Below are 19444 nucleotides of genomic sequence, written 5' to 3'. Positions count from 1 at the left end.
CTGTGTTGAAATATAACAGCCTGAATCATAATCCACATCATTTGCTTGTACTGAACATGAAAATGGGTAGTAAAGTGAAGTTACTCACCAAATGAAAGAACATAAAGAAAATGAGGCCTCTATGCAATATATATGTGCAGTTCATCGTTTGAAATCGATTTTGGTGTAACTAAAGTTATCAGAGCAAAGATATTGCAAATAACTAATTTTATGCCAGTGCACAACTGGCATTATTCAAGTCAAGATATAATTTATTAAGTAAACATCAGGGCCAAAAGTTAATTTTTCAGTACCATCTTAATGCCATTCCACAAACGGCCTTATTCTCTAAAACTTGATTGCTGAGTCAAATACGTGTTTCATTACTGGCAAAATGGAGGACTGCATGTAACAAGTTCGCAGATGCAGTCAGATGCAGGTTTGTTGAATAATTATTTTGGAACAATTTTATCTATGATATTTTCACTAATTAAAAGGGAAACAATTTTGGTTAGATACTTTCACTTTTAAAGATAATTTTGGACATGATACTTTCAAGGACAATTAGAGAACTGTAGCATATGAGAAGTGGTGCGCTAGAAGGATGTTTAAATTAGATTGGCTGATAAGATAAGAAATGAAGACATTCTCCAGACAATCGGTAGAGATGAGCATGTTGTAAACATTGACAAGAAGAATAAACTGGATGGTACGGCATGTATTAATACAACAAAGAAAACTTGCATGATACTTCAGGGAGCCATAGAGAGTAAAAGCTGTAGGGGAATACGGAGATATCCAACAAATAGTTGAGGACTTTGCTATTCTGAGACGAGAGTTTGCTACGGGAGAGTAATTTGTAGTGGTCCTCATCAAACCAGTAAGAAGACTGATGACTCAGAAAACGCCTGCTCTATTACTGCAGCGGTCTGGCGTCTGAAGACTGGTATCATACAGCTCCCCACGTTGGTCTGTCCTGTGAAAACGTCTTTATTTCTGCATGACTCTGCAGTTTACATCCGTTTCAGCCTCTTTAGTGTAGTTAAGCCTAATTCTCCCGTTACAATTTTTGCTCCTCACACTTCACTCCATTATCCGACTGACGACTGCTTGATGCCTCGGGATGTGTCCTACCAACCGATCCCTTCTTTTAGTCAGTTTGAAACATTACTTTCTTTTTTCCTCATTTACATTGGGTATCTATTCATTAATTATCAGAGCTATCTGATCTTCAGCATTCTCATGTAGCATAACTTTTCAAAAACTTCTGCTCACTTCTTGTCTGAGCAGTTAATTATTCACTTTTCATTTCTGTAAACGACTAAACTCCACAGAAATATCTCCAGAAAAGACTTAGTACTATTGAAATTTGTATTAGATGTTATTTCTCTTTCTGAGAATTGCTTTTGTTGCTATTACCAGTCTTCATTTTGTATCCTCTCTGCTTTGGCTATCATCACTTATTTTTCTGCCGAAATTACATAACTCATGTACTACTTTTCTGTCTCATTTGTTAATCTAATGCCCTCAGCATCGACAAATTGAATCGGTGAGTTGGAAAAAGGGCGATGTCTCAGATAGTAAATTTTTCAGAAGACACAAGCAACTGTTTTGGTACGCAACCGGTTTAAACACGGTATCGTGGAGTTGCTGTGTAGCAATTGGCCCCAGGGTGAAACAATATACGTCATTACAACATGTTTTAGCCATCGAGTGTGGTCAGCAATCCAGTGTAGACGTGCTGAAGATAACCCTTTTTCGAACCTGAGGGTGTTGATGAGGCAACTAGCGTTTTGTTTGCAGTAAAAGGATTGTGTTACGCAAATTAATAGTAATTATAGCAATAAAATAGTGAGTTATGAGCACATAGGATTATTTATAACGTGCACAAAATACGAACACAATCAAAATATAGCAACGCTGATAATGGTGAGTAAGATTCTTCTTTATCTTGTCCATCTTTCGCTGGCCGCTAGCAGATATTGTTATAAAATGCTTTCTGCTGGTCAGGTGTGTGTTGTAGAATTTTCTTGACTTGTTTATGGTCCACCAAATACTTGTCTATCTCATGAGATGATGATGACGATTTTGGTTTGTGGGGCGCTCAACGGCATGGTTATCAGCGTCCCAACAAATTCCAAATCGTTTTACTGTCCAGTCTCGCCATTTTCCCAAATGATGGTGAAATGGTAAGAACTACATAAATACCCTGTCCTCAGGCGGAGAAAATCCCCGACCCGTCTGGGAATCGAACCCGGGACGCCGTAATTCCTCTGCAACAACGTTAACCAGTAGACCACGAGCTGCGTGCGCTTGTTTCTCTCGAGATGGCCCTTCTCTCGGTACCCAGCGAACGAACACTTCCGCTAATTTATGAAATGTAACCCCTTGTTACACCGAACAACGTGTACAGAAATAAACATCGGTTATCGCCGGTAATCGAAATTAAAAACCGGTGGACGTGATCATTTTTCCAACACATGGAATGAATTTAATTCGACTATATTCCTTCACCTCTATTTTACTTTTATTGATATTCTTGTATAACTCCTTTTCGGTATACTATTCCTTTTGAGTGACCACCAAGGTATTTTTGCGGCCCTGAGAGAGTTACAATGTCATCAACAAACTTCATTGTTTTTACTTCTTCTCCCTGAACTTAAATTCTCTTTCAAAATTTGTCCACGGTTTCCTTCACAGCTTGCTCAATGTATGCATGGAATAGGATACAATCCTTTCTAACTCCATGCTCAGTTATTGCTTACCTTTCGCGTCCTTTGACTGTTATGATTACAGTCTGATTTCTGTACAAGTTTAGATAACTTTTCGCTAGCTGTTTTTTTATCCCTGGTGCTTTCACAACATTGTCAATGGATTTCTTTGAATCTGAAATGCTACGAGGGGCGTTCAGTAAAAACATGCGGAATTTGTTGTGGGACATTCAGGAATATTCCCGATTCAACCCCTACAGTTTCACGAACAGGTGGCGGCTTTATGTACAGCGTGGAAAATGGCGTCTGCAAAGGAGGTGCGTTCTAAGCAGAGCGATGTCACAGAGTTTCTTTTGTCGGAAAACGCTTTCAGGATGTCTGCAGAGTGAACAAATACACGGTGAGTCGTTGGCGAGGCGTCTGTCATCATCGCATTCACAGACGCTTTCAGGATGTCTACAGAGTGAACAAAAACATGGTGAGTCGTTGGCGAGGTGTCTGTCATCATCGCAACCTATTCGATCTCCCGGGAGCCGGCCTGCCACCCACTGATGCGACTGCTCCAGTGTTCGAACTCTCATTTGAGGTGATCGAAGAAGCACAATCAGACACCTCGCTACTCAACCGGACGTCTCTGTTGATAGTGTTGACACACACGTCCACCAGTCAGGGTAGTCTAAGATGTGTCCTTGCTGGGTTCCTCGCCGCCTAACAGAAGACAATAAAAACCAACGAAGGACCAGTAGTGCGGAGTTGCTTGCACGTTACAAGACTTATCGTGACAATTTTTAGTCGAACGTCGTCACGGGCAACGAAACAAGGGTTCACCACTTCGAACCGGGAACAAAACGGCATTCCACGGAGCGGTGCCACACCACCTCTCCTCCGAAGAAAAAGTTCAAAGCGGCACCCTCGGCCGGTAAAGTCATGGCGACGGTCGTCTCTGAAGAGGTTATTCGCTTTGATATCTTCCATCCTGGTGCAACGATTACTCGGAAGTGTATTGTGCTACTCTCCGGAAATTGAAGAAACGACTTCGGCGTTTCGTCGCCACAATATTGTAAACCGATTCCTCCTTTCCACGACAACGCAAGTCTTCAAACGAGTCTGCACACCCCAAAAGCACCTCACAAAACTTCATTGGACTGTTCTTCCTCATCCAACCCCAAGCCCGGACTCGCACCTTCCGGCTTCCACCTGCTGGCCCCATGAAGGATACACTGTGCGGAAAGCAGTACGTGGATGATGGGGAGGTTGTTGATACAACAAGACGTTGACTCCGACGTCGTCCAGTAGAGCGGTACCATGAGGACACGCAGGCCTTCCTAGTAATGTCGTCGCACTGAAAGGAGATTACGTTGAAAAATAGGGTTTTGTAGCAAAAAGAGTGGGGAACAATATAGTGTAAGGAATCCTGAAAAAAAGCAGCCTGCTTTCTGAAATGAAAAGTGTTACATTACTTATTGTGAGCCCCTTGTATGAACGAAGTTTTGCTTTTCTTCATCCTATCCTCTAAGATAAGTCACAGAGCCAGTATTGCCTTAAAAAAATGGTTGGAATGTCTCTAAGCAGTATGGGACTTAACATCGGACGTCATCACCCGAGACTTAGAACTACACTACTGGCCATTAAAATTGCTACACCAAGAAGAAATGCAGATGATAAACGGATATTCTTTGGACAGATATATTATACTAGAACTGACATGTGATTACATTTTCACGCAATTTGGGTGCATAGATCCTGAGAAATCAGTACCCAGAACAACCACCTCTGGTCGTAGTAACGGCCTCGATACGCCTGGGCATTGAGTCAAACAGAGCTTGGATGGCGTGTACAGGTACAGCTGCCCATGCAGCTTCAACACGATCAAGAGTAGTGACTGGCGTATTGTGATGAGCCAGTTGCTCAACCACCATGGACCAGACGTTTTCAATGGGTGAGAGATGTGGAGAATATGCTGGCCAGTGCAGCAGTCGAACATTTTCTGTATCCAGAAAGTCCCGTACTGGACCTGCAACATGCGGTCGTGCATTATCCAGCTGAAATGTAAGGTTTCGCAGGGATCGAATGAAGGGTAGAACCACGGGTCGTAACACATCTGAAATGTAACGTCCACTGTTCAAAGTGCCGTCAATGCGAACAAGAGGTGACCGAGACGTGTAACCAATGGCACCCCATACCATCACACCGGGTGATGATGAATACACGCATCCAATGTGCGTTCACCGCGATGTCGTCAAACACGGAAGTGACAATCATGATGCTCTAAACGGAACCCGGATTCATCCGAAAAAATGACGTTTTGCCATTCGTGCGCCCAGGTTCGTCGTTGGTACACAATCGCATGCGCTCCTGTCTGTGATGCAGCGTCAAGGGTAATCGCAGGCATGGTCTCCGAGCTGATAGTCCATGCTGCTGCAAACGTCGTCGAACTGTTCGTGCTGATGGTTGTTGTCTTGCAAACGTCCTCATTTGTTGACTCAGGGATCGAGACGTGGCTGCACGATCCGTTACAGTCATGTGGATAAGATGCCTGTCATCTCGACTGCTAATAATACGAGGCTGTTGGAATTCAGCACGGCGTTCCGTATTACCCTCCCGAACCCACCGATTCCATATTCTACTAACAGTCATTGGATCTCGACCAACACGAGCAGCAATGTCGCGATACTGATAAACCGCAATCGCAATAGGCTACAATCCGACCTTTATCAAAGTCGGGAACGTGATGGTACGCATTTTTCGTCCTTACACGAGGCACCACAACAACGTTTCACCAGGCAACGCCGGTCAACTGCTGTTTGTGCATGAGAAATCGGTTGGAAACTTTCCTCATGTCAGCACGTTGTACGTGTCGCCACCGGCGCCAAGCTTGTGTGAATGCTCTGAAAAGCGAATCATTTGCGTATCACAGCATCTTCTTCCTGTCGGTTAAATTTCTCGTCTGTAGCACGTCATCTTCGTGGTGTAGCAATTTAAATGGCCAGTAGTGTATTTAAACCTAACTAACCTAAGGACATCACACACATCCATGCCCGAGGCAGGATTGGAACCTGCGACCGTAGCAGCAGCGCGGTTCCGGACTGAAGCGCTCCGTGAGAGTATTTTAGAATTATGACTTATTAAACTGATGGTTCGTCATTATTTACACTTGTCTTCTTTGGAAATGAAATCATTAAGTCCTTCTTTGCGTCCGAATAGTTTCCCTGCCATCTACACTCCTGGAAATTGAAATAAGAACACCGTGAATTCATTGTCCCAGGAAGGGGAAACTTTATTCACACATTCCTGGGGTCAGATACATCACATGATCACACTGACAGAACCACAGGCACATAGACACAGGCAACAGAGCATGCACAATGTCGGCACTAGTACAGTGTATATCCACCTTTCGCAGCAATGCAGGCTTCTATTCTCCCATGGAGACGATCTTAGAGATGCTGGATGTAGTCCTGTGGAACGGCTTGCCATGCCATTTCCACCTGGCGCCTCAGTTGGACCAGCGTTCGTGCTGGACGTGCAGACCGCGTGAGACGACGCTTCATCCAGTCCCAAACATGCTCAATGGGGGACAGATCCGGAGATCTTGCTGGCCAGGGTAGTTGACTTAGACCTTCTAGAGCACGTTGGGTGGCACGGGATACATGCGGACGTGCATTGTCCTGTTGGAACAGCAAGTTCCCTTGCCGGTCTAGGAATGGTAGAACGATGGGTTCGATGACGGTTTGGATGTACCGTGCACTATTCAGTGTCCCCTCGACGATCACCAGTGGTGTACGGCCAGTGTAGGAGATCGCTCCCCACACCATGATGCCGGGTGTTGGCCCTGTGTGCCTCGGTCGTATGCAGTCCTGATTGTGGCGCTCACCTGCACGGCGCCAAACACGCATACGACCATCATTGGCACCAAGGCAGAAGCGACTCTCATCGCTGAAGACGACACGTCTCCATTCGTCCCTCCATTCACGCCTGTCGCGACACCACTGGAGGCGGGCTGCACGATGTTGGGGCGTGAGCGGAAGACGGCCTAACGGAGTGCGGGACCGTAGCCCAGCTTCATGGAGACGGTTGCGAATGGTCCTCGCCGATACCCCAGGAGCAACAGTGTCCCTAATTTGCTGGGAAGTGGCGGTGCGGTCCCCTACGGCACTGCGTAGGATCCTACGGTCTTGGCGTGCATCCGTGCGTCGCTGCGGTCCGGTCCCAGGTCGACGGGCACGTGCACCTTCCGCCGACCACTGGCGACAACATCGATGTACTGTGGAGAACTCACGACCCACGTGTTGAGCAATTCGGCGGTACGTCCACCCGGCCTCCCGCATGCCCACTATACGCCCTCGCTCAAAGTCCGTCAACTGCACATACGGTTCACGTCCACGCTGTCGCGGCATGCTACCAGTGTTAAAGACTGCGATGGAGCTCCGTATGCCACGGCAAACTGGCTGACACTGACGGCGGCGGTGCACAAATGCTGCGCAGCTAGCGCCATTCGACGGCCAACACCGCGGTTCCTGGTGTGTCCGCTGTGCCGTGCGTGTGATCATTGCTTGTACAGCCCTCTCGCAGTGTCCGGAGCAAGTATGGTGGGTCTGACACACCGGTGTCAATGTGTTCTTTTTTCCATTTCCAGGAGTGTATTTCTGGCACGCTGGACACACAGAATATGACACATTGCACTGCACGGCGGTACTGACCTCGGGGTCGAAGTAGGCCAAGCAAGGGTATATGATGCCATCATTGGGATCTTGGTAGGCCAGTGCACGCAGTTTGACGTTGAAGCGGGAGTCAGGGCCGTAGTCGTAGCAGCCGTTGCCTGCGAAGCGACCGAACAGCTCCGGAGTCGTGGGGGCGTACTCTCGGTACACGCAGAGCGCCGCCTCCTGCTGCGACGACGGCCAGCACAGCACCTGCCGAAGAGTGGAACGTCAGCAACGTTGTGTGGCTACTCATACCAAGGTACCTGTCTAATGAAGAAAATGATTCACCGCTTTAATGACGAACTCGATCCAATAAATCAGATTTGGGTCGTGCACCTAAATTTTTGAGCACCATTACGTTTTTCACTTACGCTTGTTACTCTACCACTGTTATTTGTTTAAAAGCATACGATGCAGTGGGACGAAATTAAGCGTCACCCATCCACCAATGTCAGCCCAGTTTGCAGGTGACTATAAGTTTAATTTAGTTTTGTTTATGTATTTTTCTTATTATTTGTAATAGATGTGAATTATCTAAAAGTTTTGTATTTTTTTTATGTGTTTCATGTACGGGGAGGGCGGCGCAACGAACGGTGACAGCATCTTCGTTGCCGCGACCAGAGAGGAAATTGATGGCCGCTATACGTCGCGGGTCGACAGCCAAGGAGCAACAGAAGATCCTGGAACCGAGTTGTTGCGTCGTGCTTCTAAAAAATTAAAAATGAATTTTTTGTACTCTTTTTGTACAACAATGACGTCATATAGAGCTTAATCTTATTAAAAGTCAGTCCTATTTTGCCAACGGTCAAGTTCACATCTGTATGTGTAGGAAGCCAATAAAATAGTGTATGCTACTGAAGTTGAAACACGTGTTCTGAGGATTTATTTATGAAGAATTATGTGAACGGATTAATAATATATTTGACAAGATTAGTGATTCTGACAGCGTTCACCGAAACTTTGAATCTCAAAAGTTTATTTAATGTGTGATTCTGATATCGATTAGATCAAGATAACGTGTGTCAATATAATTTCTGAGGAGAAACAAACGAAATTTAAATCGAAAAAGTTACAAAAACCAATTGGCCCAAGTGATGTAATTCTTTGCATACGACTCAACTGATGTTTTACAGTTTCGTTCAAGAACCATTCTCTGACAATTTAAAAAGAATATAAATCATTTTGAAGTGGGTTGTAACTGACGTAGGTGACGAAGTCTGCACATGGTCATATATTAAACGAAAATCGGTTATAAAAAACTTACGTCGTTACACTAGAACGACTAAATTTTCTCATTTTCGGAATACTGGAGGGGCGATCTGTTTTACTTGTCAAAACATTCAACAGCCTAGATCGCATAAATATTTAAGACAACAGGTTTCGACAAACTTTGCTGTCAACCTTAGATCTTGAAAATCTTTTTGTTGTGAAACACGCTCATTTTACGTTGGACTCCACCCCCAGTTGCCACCTGCGTAAAATCAGCACGTTATAAAAGGTTTGTCATAAGTAAAATACGGTACTTAAAAACATAACATACCTTGTGCAAACGCACGTGCCCATATAAGATCCGTACCCAAGGTCTGGAAAGTTGCGCAAGTCACACCAATATTCAAGAAAGGTAGTAGGAGTAATCCACTAAATTACAGACCCATATCGTTAACGTCGATATGCAGCAGGATTTTGGAACACATATTGTGTTCGAACGTTGTGTGGTACAGTGTCAAAAGCCTTCCGGAAATCCAGAAATACGGAATCGATCTGAAATCCCTTGTCAATAGCACTCAGCACTTCAGATGAATAAAGAGCTAGTTGTGTTTCACAGGAACGATGTTTTCTAAACCCATGTTGAATGTGTGTCAATAGACCGTTTTCTTCGAGGTAATTCATAATGTTTTCATGGTTTCTGGTAATGATACGTGATGCCTCATGGCCCTTCCAATCTGCATCTAAAATGGTATTTTGCTGTGTACCTCCTCTATTCCGAGTTAATCCCTAATAGAACTAAAAACATATTTGCTTACTTGACATATTGAACCTTGCCCTAGCTCGAAGAACGTTTATACGTAAAATTTGCCGCTCTGTTCTAAACTTGAATCAAATATTAGGATTTCCATTTTAAAATGTCACATTAACCTCCAAATCAACTTGAAAGTCACGTTCAAGGTCACGGCCATTAGTAACAATGCGTGACGCTCTTCGCCACCTACAACTTCTATCTAATATATTTTGCTGTATCTCATGTTGGCACTGATTTATTCCTCATTATGAATTAAAATAGTCCATCCTGTCTAAAGCTCACAGGTGCTTGGTACATCGCAAAAACACAGTATTCCGTGGCACATCTGTTTGCATATTTTCACACGTACATCTTATTACTTAATTCAATGTTGCATCAAAATGATGATTTGCTTTGAATAATTTAATGATAATTGTCGTGTGAACAAAGCTTTCATATTGCATAGAGAATAACTTTTATATACACTTTTTTTTCAACACAGAAATCATTTTCTGTAAAAACTAATACTTCCAGAATGAATTTCTCATTCTGCAGTGGAGAGTGTGCTGATATGGAACTTCCTGGAACATTAAAACTGCATGCTAGAACCGTGACTCGAGCTCGGGACCTCTTTCTTCCACGGGCAAGTTCTCTTCCGACTGACATACCCAAGCACTCCTCACAGCTGTACTTCTGACAGAACCTCATCTCCTGCCTCTAGGCAAGGGTCTCAAGTTCGAGTGACTATCCATTACACATTTACTATCTGCCAGTAAGTTTTTGAATGTACTTATTATTACCACTTTCTTGCATAAACGTATTTGTTCAGTATTTCGCATTTAAGATTTTGTATTATTCAACATATAGTTATCCATTATCAGTTTTTCATATGGTTCAGACAATTTATTTGAATAAATATCTCGGAAAACTGTTGCACTAGAACCACATTATTCAAAACAATATACTTATTTTTAAGTTAATTTTATTAAATCTACCTGAATGAAAATACATATTTACTCAAATAGAACACTTCAAAATATTGTCATTTCTAGTAGCGAGTAGGATGTGTTGATTTACGATTCAGTGTGTTATTTATGTCAGTGAACTATCCAAGCTTGGAGGTATTTTAGAGTTGTTCCATTGAAGAGGAAGTCGTAACAATTAATAAAATTATCAGAAGAAATATGACTTCTTTACGAATGGGTATTGTACGTCGATGAACCTGGGCGATACTTACAGCCCCTGAGCAATGACAGGAGATGGCTCTGAGCACTATGGGACTTATCATCTGAGGTCATCACTCCCCTAGAACTTAGAACAGCTTAAACCTAACTAACCTAAGGACATCACACACATCCATGCCCGAGGCGGTCGCGCGGTTCCAGACTGAAGCGCCTAGAACCTCTCGATCCCACCGGCCGCCATGACAGGAGAAAATATTTAACATTAACATAAGTATATAATTCTGCAGGCAACTTGCAGTCATGGGCAGAAAAATACTAACATTTCAGTTACACAGAATGTATTTATAAGCTACTGAAAATCTAAATTAATATGAACTTTTTATTCTTCATATTTTTATGAAATTTATATTATTGTAGTAAGTAAGAAGCCTTTTAGATTCTATAAGGCGACTTTCAGCTGTGCTCAGTTCGCAGTCATCATAAATCTCCTAGATAAACCGGCCCCGTACGCTAATAATTGACAAATGGATACTCTAATATGGATCTGTGTGACAGAATGAACTCTAGGTGTATGGTGATATCAAATGATATAATTACAGACCTATACTCGAATTCTGATGTGTAAAATAAATACGGATTGTGAACTTGCTCTGAAACATTCATATACAGCAATTGTTCAGATTGCAGTCAATACGTATGAGCCAAGATCGTAAGTTGTTTCTGATAACGACCTAAACCACAAGGATAGAAATGGCCAGTGTTACTCCACAAGCTCATTGACCAGTGCTATCACATGGATACAACAGTACTTAAATGTCTGTGAAATATGTTGAACAGACTTTCAGTCCTCTGTGAGCTAGTTTTCATTACAGAAAACAATCAGTTCTACAGATGAAGAATGGTGTGAGTGCAGTATGTTTGTTGGGTTATTTCGTCAAAGAAGAAGTCCAACAGTTAATAAAATTGATAATACAATGTAGGCTTTCACGGCTGATATCCATGTAAAATTTTGGGCTGACAGGCCGTGGTGAATACGTAAAACTATCCCGTAACGTTTCGTTTCCGATTGTGGGTGACATCCCCAGAGGTGAAGCCCCTTAATATTCGAGAATGTCTCCCGCAACCGGAGATGAAACGTTAGGGGAAAGTTTTACATGACAATCAAGTCCTGTCAGCCCGGAATTTTTTAGTGAAGTTATTGAAATTGTTAATAAAAATGCGGTTTATTTATGAACGGGCGTTGTGCATTGAATAACCTAGGCAAGATTTATAGAAAAATGTCATCCCTCTAGGCAACTGGAACTTTTTAAGTGGATATTGCAACACAGCAGTCCCAGAGGACGTGGAAATGATTATCACCATCTTTCTGAGTTCTAAAAAGGTCGACTCATAACGGACCTACATTTTCGGATAACTGAAATAATTGATGACACCTGTTCCTAAAGTCCCTATTCTCTGTGAAAAAGCATCGGTTCCGAAGAACAAATTAAATCCAATCAAAACGTAGACTCAGTTGCAACCATGTCTTTATTGTGCGACTACTTCAATGCAATAATGATCGAAAGAATTTTGACTACTGCTAAAAATTGCAAAGTTCCTAGTGAAATTTCATATAATGAAGTTAAATATTTTTTAGTGTAGATTGCAATGGTTATAGAAAACGGTCGCCAGCTCATGATGTGAGCGAACAATACTGTATAGTTGTTAATCAATTTGAAGAAAAATTTATGTAATAATTAGTGAAAGACAGGTGGGAACGGACGACATAACACTGACTCGAGCAACAAAAGCAAATCTAATCGAGAAGACAGTAAAGCAAATTGTGCTAAGCATACGCATTTGACTGCTGATTGTTTGGCACTCAGTTTGCGCAATAAATTGGTTCGCGCAGCCTACCAAAATGCCTACTGTTAATATTACTAATTTTGCAATTGTTCTTAAAAATATTTTCTTTTAAGCAAAATATCTCTTATTAACGCATAACTTTCATTAAATAATTACTGATTAACTTTTGCGTAATACTGTTACATATTTTGGAAATGAGAGCGGAAATTATTGATCACACAAAGAAATTAAACATTCTGATCTTCAATAATCTTTGAAAACTCACTGAAATTACTTTTTCATAATCACTGAATATTAATATTGTTTTTTTCAACGAAGATTTCGCTGAGCAACAAGGTCCCTTATCTTTAACTATCACTCTCAATTATTTTCTAAGTTTTGATAACTTTCACTTTTTTAAACAAATTAAATTAGCTCAGCGATTTTAGTCTTTTTTATCATCAACAGTGACACTCAGAACTAATTACGAGGGTCATTACAAAAGAAATGCACACTATTTTTTGTAAAAATACAGTTTTCATTCTGGATGAGTGAAAGTTTTACAGTGTGTAGATACATCCTTCCCGCTTGTTTTCAAACTTAGTTCAACCTATTCCCGTGAGTGGCGTTGTCACAGCATGTCTTCAAGGTGGCTGTTACACTTGACGTTCGTCAGAATCAACGTGCTGTCGTATAATTCCCGTGCTGTGAAAACAAGACAGTGGGAAACATCCACAAGAGATTGAAAAAGGTCTATGGAGATGCTGTTGTCGATCGCAGTACAGTTAGTCGGTGGGCAAACAGGTTACGTGATGAAAGCGGACATGGAAATATCGAGGACTGTCCTCGCAGCGGCAGGCCTCGTACTGCACACACTCCAGAAAATGTGTAGAGAGTTAACGAATTGGTGACTGCTGACAGACGCATCACAGTGAACGAATTGTCACGCTACGTTGGGATAGGGGAAGGAAGTGTTTGCAGAATACTGAAAGTGTTGGCGTTAAAAAATGTTTGTGCAAGCTGGGTTCCCAGGATGTTTACAGTGGCTCACAAAGAAACAAGAAAAACGACATGCAGCGAACATTTGGAACAGTACAAGAATGGTGAAGATGAATTTCTTGGAAGAATTGTGACAGGTGATGAAACATGGCTCCATCATTTTTCACCAGAGACGAAGAGGCAATCAACGGAGTGGCATCATGCAAATTCACCCAAGAAAAAAAATTCAAAACCACACCTTCTGCTGGAAAAGTTATGGCTACGGTGTTTTTCGATTCCGAAGGACTCTTGCTTGTGGACATCATGCCAAGTGGAACCGCCATAAATTCTGATGCATATGTAACGACACTGAAGAAACTTCAAGCTCGACTGAGTCGTGTTCGACCACATCGGCAAAAGCAGGATGTTTTGCTGTTGCACGACAATGCACGGCCAAATGTCAGTCAAAAAACCATGGGAGCGATCACAAAACTCGGATGGACAACACTGAGACACCCGCCTTACAGTCCTGACCTGGCTCCATGTGATTATCATCTCTTTGGTAAACTGAAAGACTCTCTTCGTGGAAGAAGGTTTGAAGATAATGACTCCCTTGCGCACGCTGCCAAACAGTGTGTGGTGACGTCATTTATCCACAGCGCCAAAAACAGCGGGTGAAAGCTGCAGCTGATAGATATTTATCTTTGCCGTAGTCGGCTTGGTTACGAGTTGTTTATTCTTGTTAGTTTTTGATCTGTGCTTGGAAAATAAAATGTTTTCTCATCTCATGAAAAAGCTGTTACTTCATAAAATATAAAGGCTCCCATAGTGGTGACCCCGAAAAATCGTAGCAGAAGCATAAAGAAAATATATATACCGACGAGAATAATTAATTCAGAGACAAAAGCATGGGGCAGTGGAATCAAGAATGAAGACTACAGTCTGTTCGACCAAGGATCGCGGTCCACTCCCTTTGATTCGCCACAAAACGGAACGACAGATGTTAACGCAAAAGATGGAAGTATCTACGCGCGACATGGAAATGTTAAGCTTTCCGCGTTCTGGTCGACGCGTCCCCAGCTTTGGTTCACGCAGGCTGAATGCATATTTCGGCAGCGTGGGGTGTCTAACAACATTGACAAATTTAATATAGTGGTTTCACATTTAAATTTAGAAGTGATAGAGCAAGTAGAAGAAACCTTGTCGCAACAAAATTACTTTGTGCTAAAGGAGCTCTCATACAGCATTATACGTTGTCACCAGATTTGCGACTACAAAAAATTTTCGCATACGAAGATTTGGGCGACAAGACTCCGTCACAAGTACTCAAAGCCTTACGTACATTAGCCGGCCCGGAACTCGTACCTGAAGAGTCTTTACGTCTAATATGGCTTCGTAAACTTCCTGCCAACATCCGTGCCGTCATTGCAGCAGAAACAGACTTACCATTGCAAGTCTTAGCAAAAAAGGCAGACACAATACTTAACACCACATCAGCGCGACACAACGTCAACCCGTTGCCTTCCGCCCGCGGCGTCTGCCTCCAGAGAAGCTGCTCGCGGCGCGAGCTGAGTTCGACAGACTTCTAAAAACAGGTATTGTAAGTAGGTCTGATAGTTCATGGGCATCTCCAATTCACCTGGTCCGTAAAAAAGACAATTCATGGAGAGTATGTGGAGACTAAGGGCGATCAATGGCCGCACAATTCCCGACCGCTACCCAGTACCCAATGTGACTGATTTTAACAGTACGATTAGCAATGCCAAAATATTTAGTGTGATTGATTGCGCCAAAGCATTTTCCCAGATTCCCATGGCTCCATCTGACATTAAAAAAACAGCAGTTATCACACCATTCGGTTTGTTTGAGTACAATTTTATGCCATTTGGCCTCAGAAACGCTGCCCAAACATGGCAAAGATTCATGAGGTGCTTCAAGAATTACCATTCGTATTTTGTTATATGGACGACATTTTAGTATTCTCTGGTTCTGTATATCAGCATGTCGAACATCTGCGGCAGCTTTCCCGCCGTCTGACAGAGTATGGCATAATTGTTAACGAAACAAAGTGCACGTTTGGAAAACTCGAGGTTAAGTTCCTGGGATATTTGGTTTCAGCAGCAGGCCTGTCACCTTTGCCTGAGCGGGTTGAAGCAGTAAAACAGATGCCCCTTCCTACAACTTACAAAGGACTTCGCAGATTTTTGGGCATGCTCAACTATTACAGACGTCACTTACCTAAATTAGCTGCCGCCCAAGAGCCACTCACAACGTTACTTGCAGGTAAAAATACAACAGGAAATCGTAAAATTCCGTGGAGTCCAGATGCTGAAGCAGCTTTCCATAACTTAAAGAAATGTCTTTCTCGGGCAACACTACTGGGACATCCAAGATTGAGCGCTCCTTTAGCGCTCATGGTTGATGCGAGCCAAACAGCAGTGGGTGCAGCGCTACAGCAAGAAGTTGATGGCAGATGGCAGCCGCTCGCATTTTTCTCTAAAACCTGACTCGACAGCAGCAAAAATGGAGTGCTATTGACCGTGAGTTGCTTGCTATCTACTTAGCCATAGAGCATTTTCGCACGTCTGACGAAGAGAGGCACTTTGCAATTTTTACCGATCACAAGCCGTTAGTAGCTATATTACAACGAGACACAGAGCTCATTTCATCACGTCAGTGCAGGCAAGTCGAGTACATTGCACAATTCACAACTGACGTGCGTCACATTTCAGGAAAAGACAACCTTGTAGCAGATTGCCTGTCTAGGAATTGTGCCAGTTTAAATTCAATTCGTTGGACCGAGTTAGCGTCTAAACAACGAGAAGATCCTTTCTTGCGCCGTCTAATAGAGGAACAGAGAACTGCGCTGCAGCTCAGACGTGTGTCTGTCCCAAATGTTCCAGACGGAATTTGGTGTGATGTAGCAAGAGGAAAGGAGCGACCTTACATACCAGAACAATATCGTCGCGAGATTTATAGTGCACTACATAACCTATCACATCCAGGAGTACGAGCTACAGCCAAGTTAGCTTCCTCCAAAGTAGTGTGGCCTGGAACACAAAAAGATTGTCGTGCATGGGCGCTTGCATGCCTAACATGCCAGCGTAATAAAATCAGCAGACATGTCTTTGCACCTATTGCTGACTTCCCGACGCCATCTGCAAGATTTTCACATATACATTTGGACATTGTGGGCCCGCTATCATGCTCTTCAGAACAACGCTATTTGCTCACAATCATTGATCGTTTTACCAGGTGGCCAGAAGTAGTTGTAATACAAGACAGTTCTGCGGAGTCGGTTGCAAAAGCACTGTTGCATTCAGGGTTCTCTAGGTTTGGCGTTCCGCAAAACATAACAACAGATCGCGGAAGGCAGTTTAAAAGCCAACTTTTCAATGAACTTTTACTACTGTGCGGGTGCAACCACCTACGTACCACAAGCTATCATCCATCTAGTAATGGAATGGTGGAACGACTACACCGCACGCTCAAAGCTGCATTAATGTGTAGTTCCACTTCATGGCCTGAAGCACTACCGCTGGTCCTACTCGGATTGAGAACGGCCGTGAAGGAGGACTTACAATGCTCTTCCGCAGAATTGGTTTATGGCGAGCAATTGAGAGTTCCTGGAGAATTTATCGTTCCAGCATCTACACAGCCGTTCGCCCCTGAGCTGTGCACGCAATTCGCGAGACAACTCAGAGTTAGGATGAGAAACATCAAACCCACTAACCCTGTCAGACATGGAGACCGGAGAGTGTTTGTTCATAAAGACCTGGAAGCAACGTCCCACGTGTGGCTTAGGAATGATACGGTGCGCCCGCCGCTTGTTTCGCCTTACTCTGGACCATACAGGGTAATCACAAGAGGAAGCCACAGCTTCAAAATCGATAAGGATGGTAAAGAAGAGACAGTCTCAATTGAGCGGCTTAAACCTGCTTACACCGAAGAGGGTCCACTCCTTCCTCGGTCTGCAAAATCACCCTCAAACGTGGAGGCCAAAGAAACAGCAGATAGTCTCGCCGAGCCCTCGGTTTCAGAAGAGGACAACGAAGCAGCAAGTGCAGAACAGGAGCAGCCATTGCCTCCACCAGATGTTTTCACGAGAGCTGGTAGAAAAATCAAGTGCAAGTTTCCCCACATACCTGGTGCACCCGGTTTCAAAAGGAGGGGGGCTGATGTGGCGACCTCATTTATCCACTGCGCCAAAAACAGCGGGTGAAAGCTGCAGCTGATAGATATTTATCTTTGCCGTAGTCGGCTTGGTTACAAGTTGTTTATTCTTGTTAGTTTTTGATCTGTGCTTGGAAAATAAAATGTTTTCTCATTTCATGAAAAAGCTGTTACTTCATAAAATATAAAGGCTCCCATAAGTGGCTCCAATAGGTTGGTCCAGAATTTTAACGTGCGGGTATATACGCGATGGTTCCAAGATGGCGTAAGGCGGTTGAGATGGATGGAGATTATGTGGAGAAATGAAAATATTGTTCCTAAAGGATGTATCTACACACTGTAAAACTTTCAAACATGTAGAATAAAAGATGAATTAAAAAAAAAATAGTGTGCATTTCTTTTGGAGTGACCCTTGTAATAATGACAGCGTAGGACCCTACTTGGTAACTGTTCATTTTTAAGCCCTTGTAACACAGCGTTAATGTTAAGTTGGCAATTATTCACAAAATGAAACTACTACGCTGGCTAGCCTTGATACACTTCTAAATATTAAAGTTGGTCTGGTCTTACTTCGTTAACGCAGTAATTATGTCTGACCATAACACACCAGTCTGGTACCTTACTAATGTGCTGCATGCACTACATGCTGCTAGCAACCACTACGCCTGAGCGCTACTGTCAGACTCTGCTGCACAAGAGCTCTCGCCAGACTCAACTGCAATGTGCCCGTCCGCGTCCAGCGACAATGTTCCCTACTTCAAATATACTCTTTGACTATTCACAATAGCAAACCTCCCTGATTAAAGCATAGAGTAAATATCTCTGGAATGAGCATTGCGTTCAGCGCATGTTGTCAACATTGAACCAGGATTGTCACGTGTTTTCGGGACTTCGCTGTGCGTGTGTGCTTTCCACAGAGTTTGAAGTTTATAATATCAAGAGTTTCTGTTGTGTTTTCACCGTTTGTTGATAGTGTAATAGCGATGGTGAATTACTGTTGTTACTACGGATGCAAAGAAAAATATGTGAAAGGAGGGATAGTAACTTTTCATGGGTACTATCCCAGATAACGTAAGAAACAGATTGCTCGATCGCTTGGTCTAGCAGGTAACCCTTGTCAGGGAACGGCCACCAGGCGGCAACAGCGTCACACCCTTACTTGTGGAATCAACCACTAGATGGCACTCCGTTCTTTGAAATATGTGGCAACATCGGCCGAACGCGTGCAGCTTTCCACCATTTGGTGTCCGTGAAGTACAGCTGTTTCTGACGTACCGGTGGTAGTGGATCGAGTCGTCATGCCGAGGGCCTGCGAGTATATCAACTGTGGAAGGAAGGAGTAGATGGACAAATCCTGAGTTTAAAATGTTCAAATTTCCCGTCAAAGATAAAGAAAGGTTACGGGAGTGGATTTTAAATTCATGTAAATCAATAAATTAGTTAAGAGTAAGAATTAATAAAGAGCACTAAGCATTTGATCCTATCTAAATTTTGTCGATCTTATATTCTGATATAACGTGGCAGCCCTTCCTGTACAATAATCATATTATACAATTTTTAATTGAAATCTTTGCTGCGATTTGGACTTTTTTAAACTGTTTATTCACTTCACTATCGTAATTTTGGCTGTAGAAACATTTTTGTGTGCAATGTGAAAACTGAAACCAATATAAGATATGGATAACAAAACGCAAAGCATTGTGTGGTAACATTTAGTAAACAATTTAAGAAGCATTACCTTACAAGACCTTTCCCTTGGTACTTGAAAATGGCTCTAGAGCTGAAATCGCAACAGTGAAATAAATGAATAATAGCCGTCATTTAACTGCTAGGTCATCGGTCCCTCTAAATCCTGGTATATAATAGAGCGAACGAAGTGAACGAGTGTAGAAC

The 19444-nt window shown here is 42.9% G+C and overlaps 1 protein-coding gene across 2 annotated transcripts in view; it reads right to left on the bottom strand.

The window, feature by feature from the left end:
- LOC126458917 (calcitonin gene-related peptide type 1 receptor-like) overlaps positions 1-19444 on the bottom strand; it is a 260388-nt gene that overhangs the window by 111129 nt on the left and 129815 nt on the right. The window contains exon 2 of one of the 2 annotated variants that reach the window (XM_050095825.1): positions 7391-7603. The exons of the other annotated variant lie outside the window; for it this stretch is intronic. Within the exon in view, the coding sequence (XP_049951782.1) occupies positions 7391-7603 (213 nt within the window). The remainder of the gene's footprint in view (positions 1-7390; positions 7604-19444) is intronic. 2 annotated transcript variants of the gene reach the window in all.

This window comes from Schistocerca serialis, chromosome 1 (genome assembly GCF_023864345.2).
Source record: "Schistocerca serialis cubense isolate TAMUIC-IGC-003099 chromosome 1, iqSchSeri2.2, whole genome shotgun sequence".
Taxonomy (NCBI): domain Eukaryota; kingdom Metazoa; phylum Arthropoda; class Insecta; order Orthoptera; family Acrididae; genus Schistocerca; species Schistocerca serialis.
The sequence above is the reverse complement of the archived record's forward strand: the minus strand, read 5'-3'. Positions and strand labels throughout refer to the sequence as shown.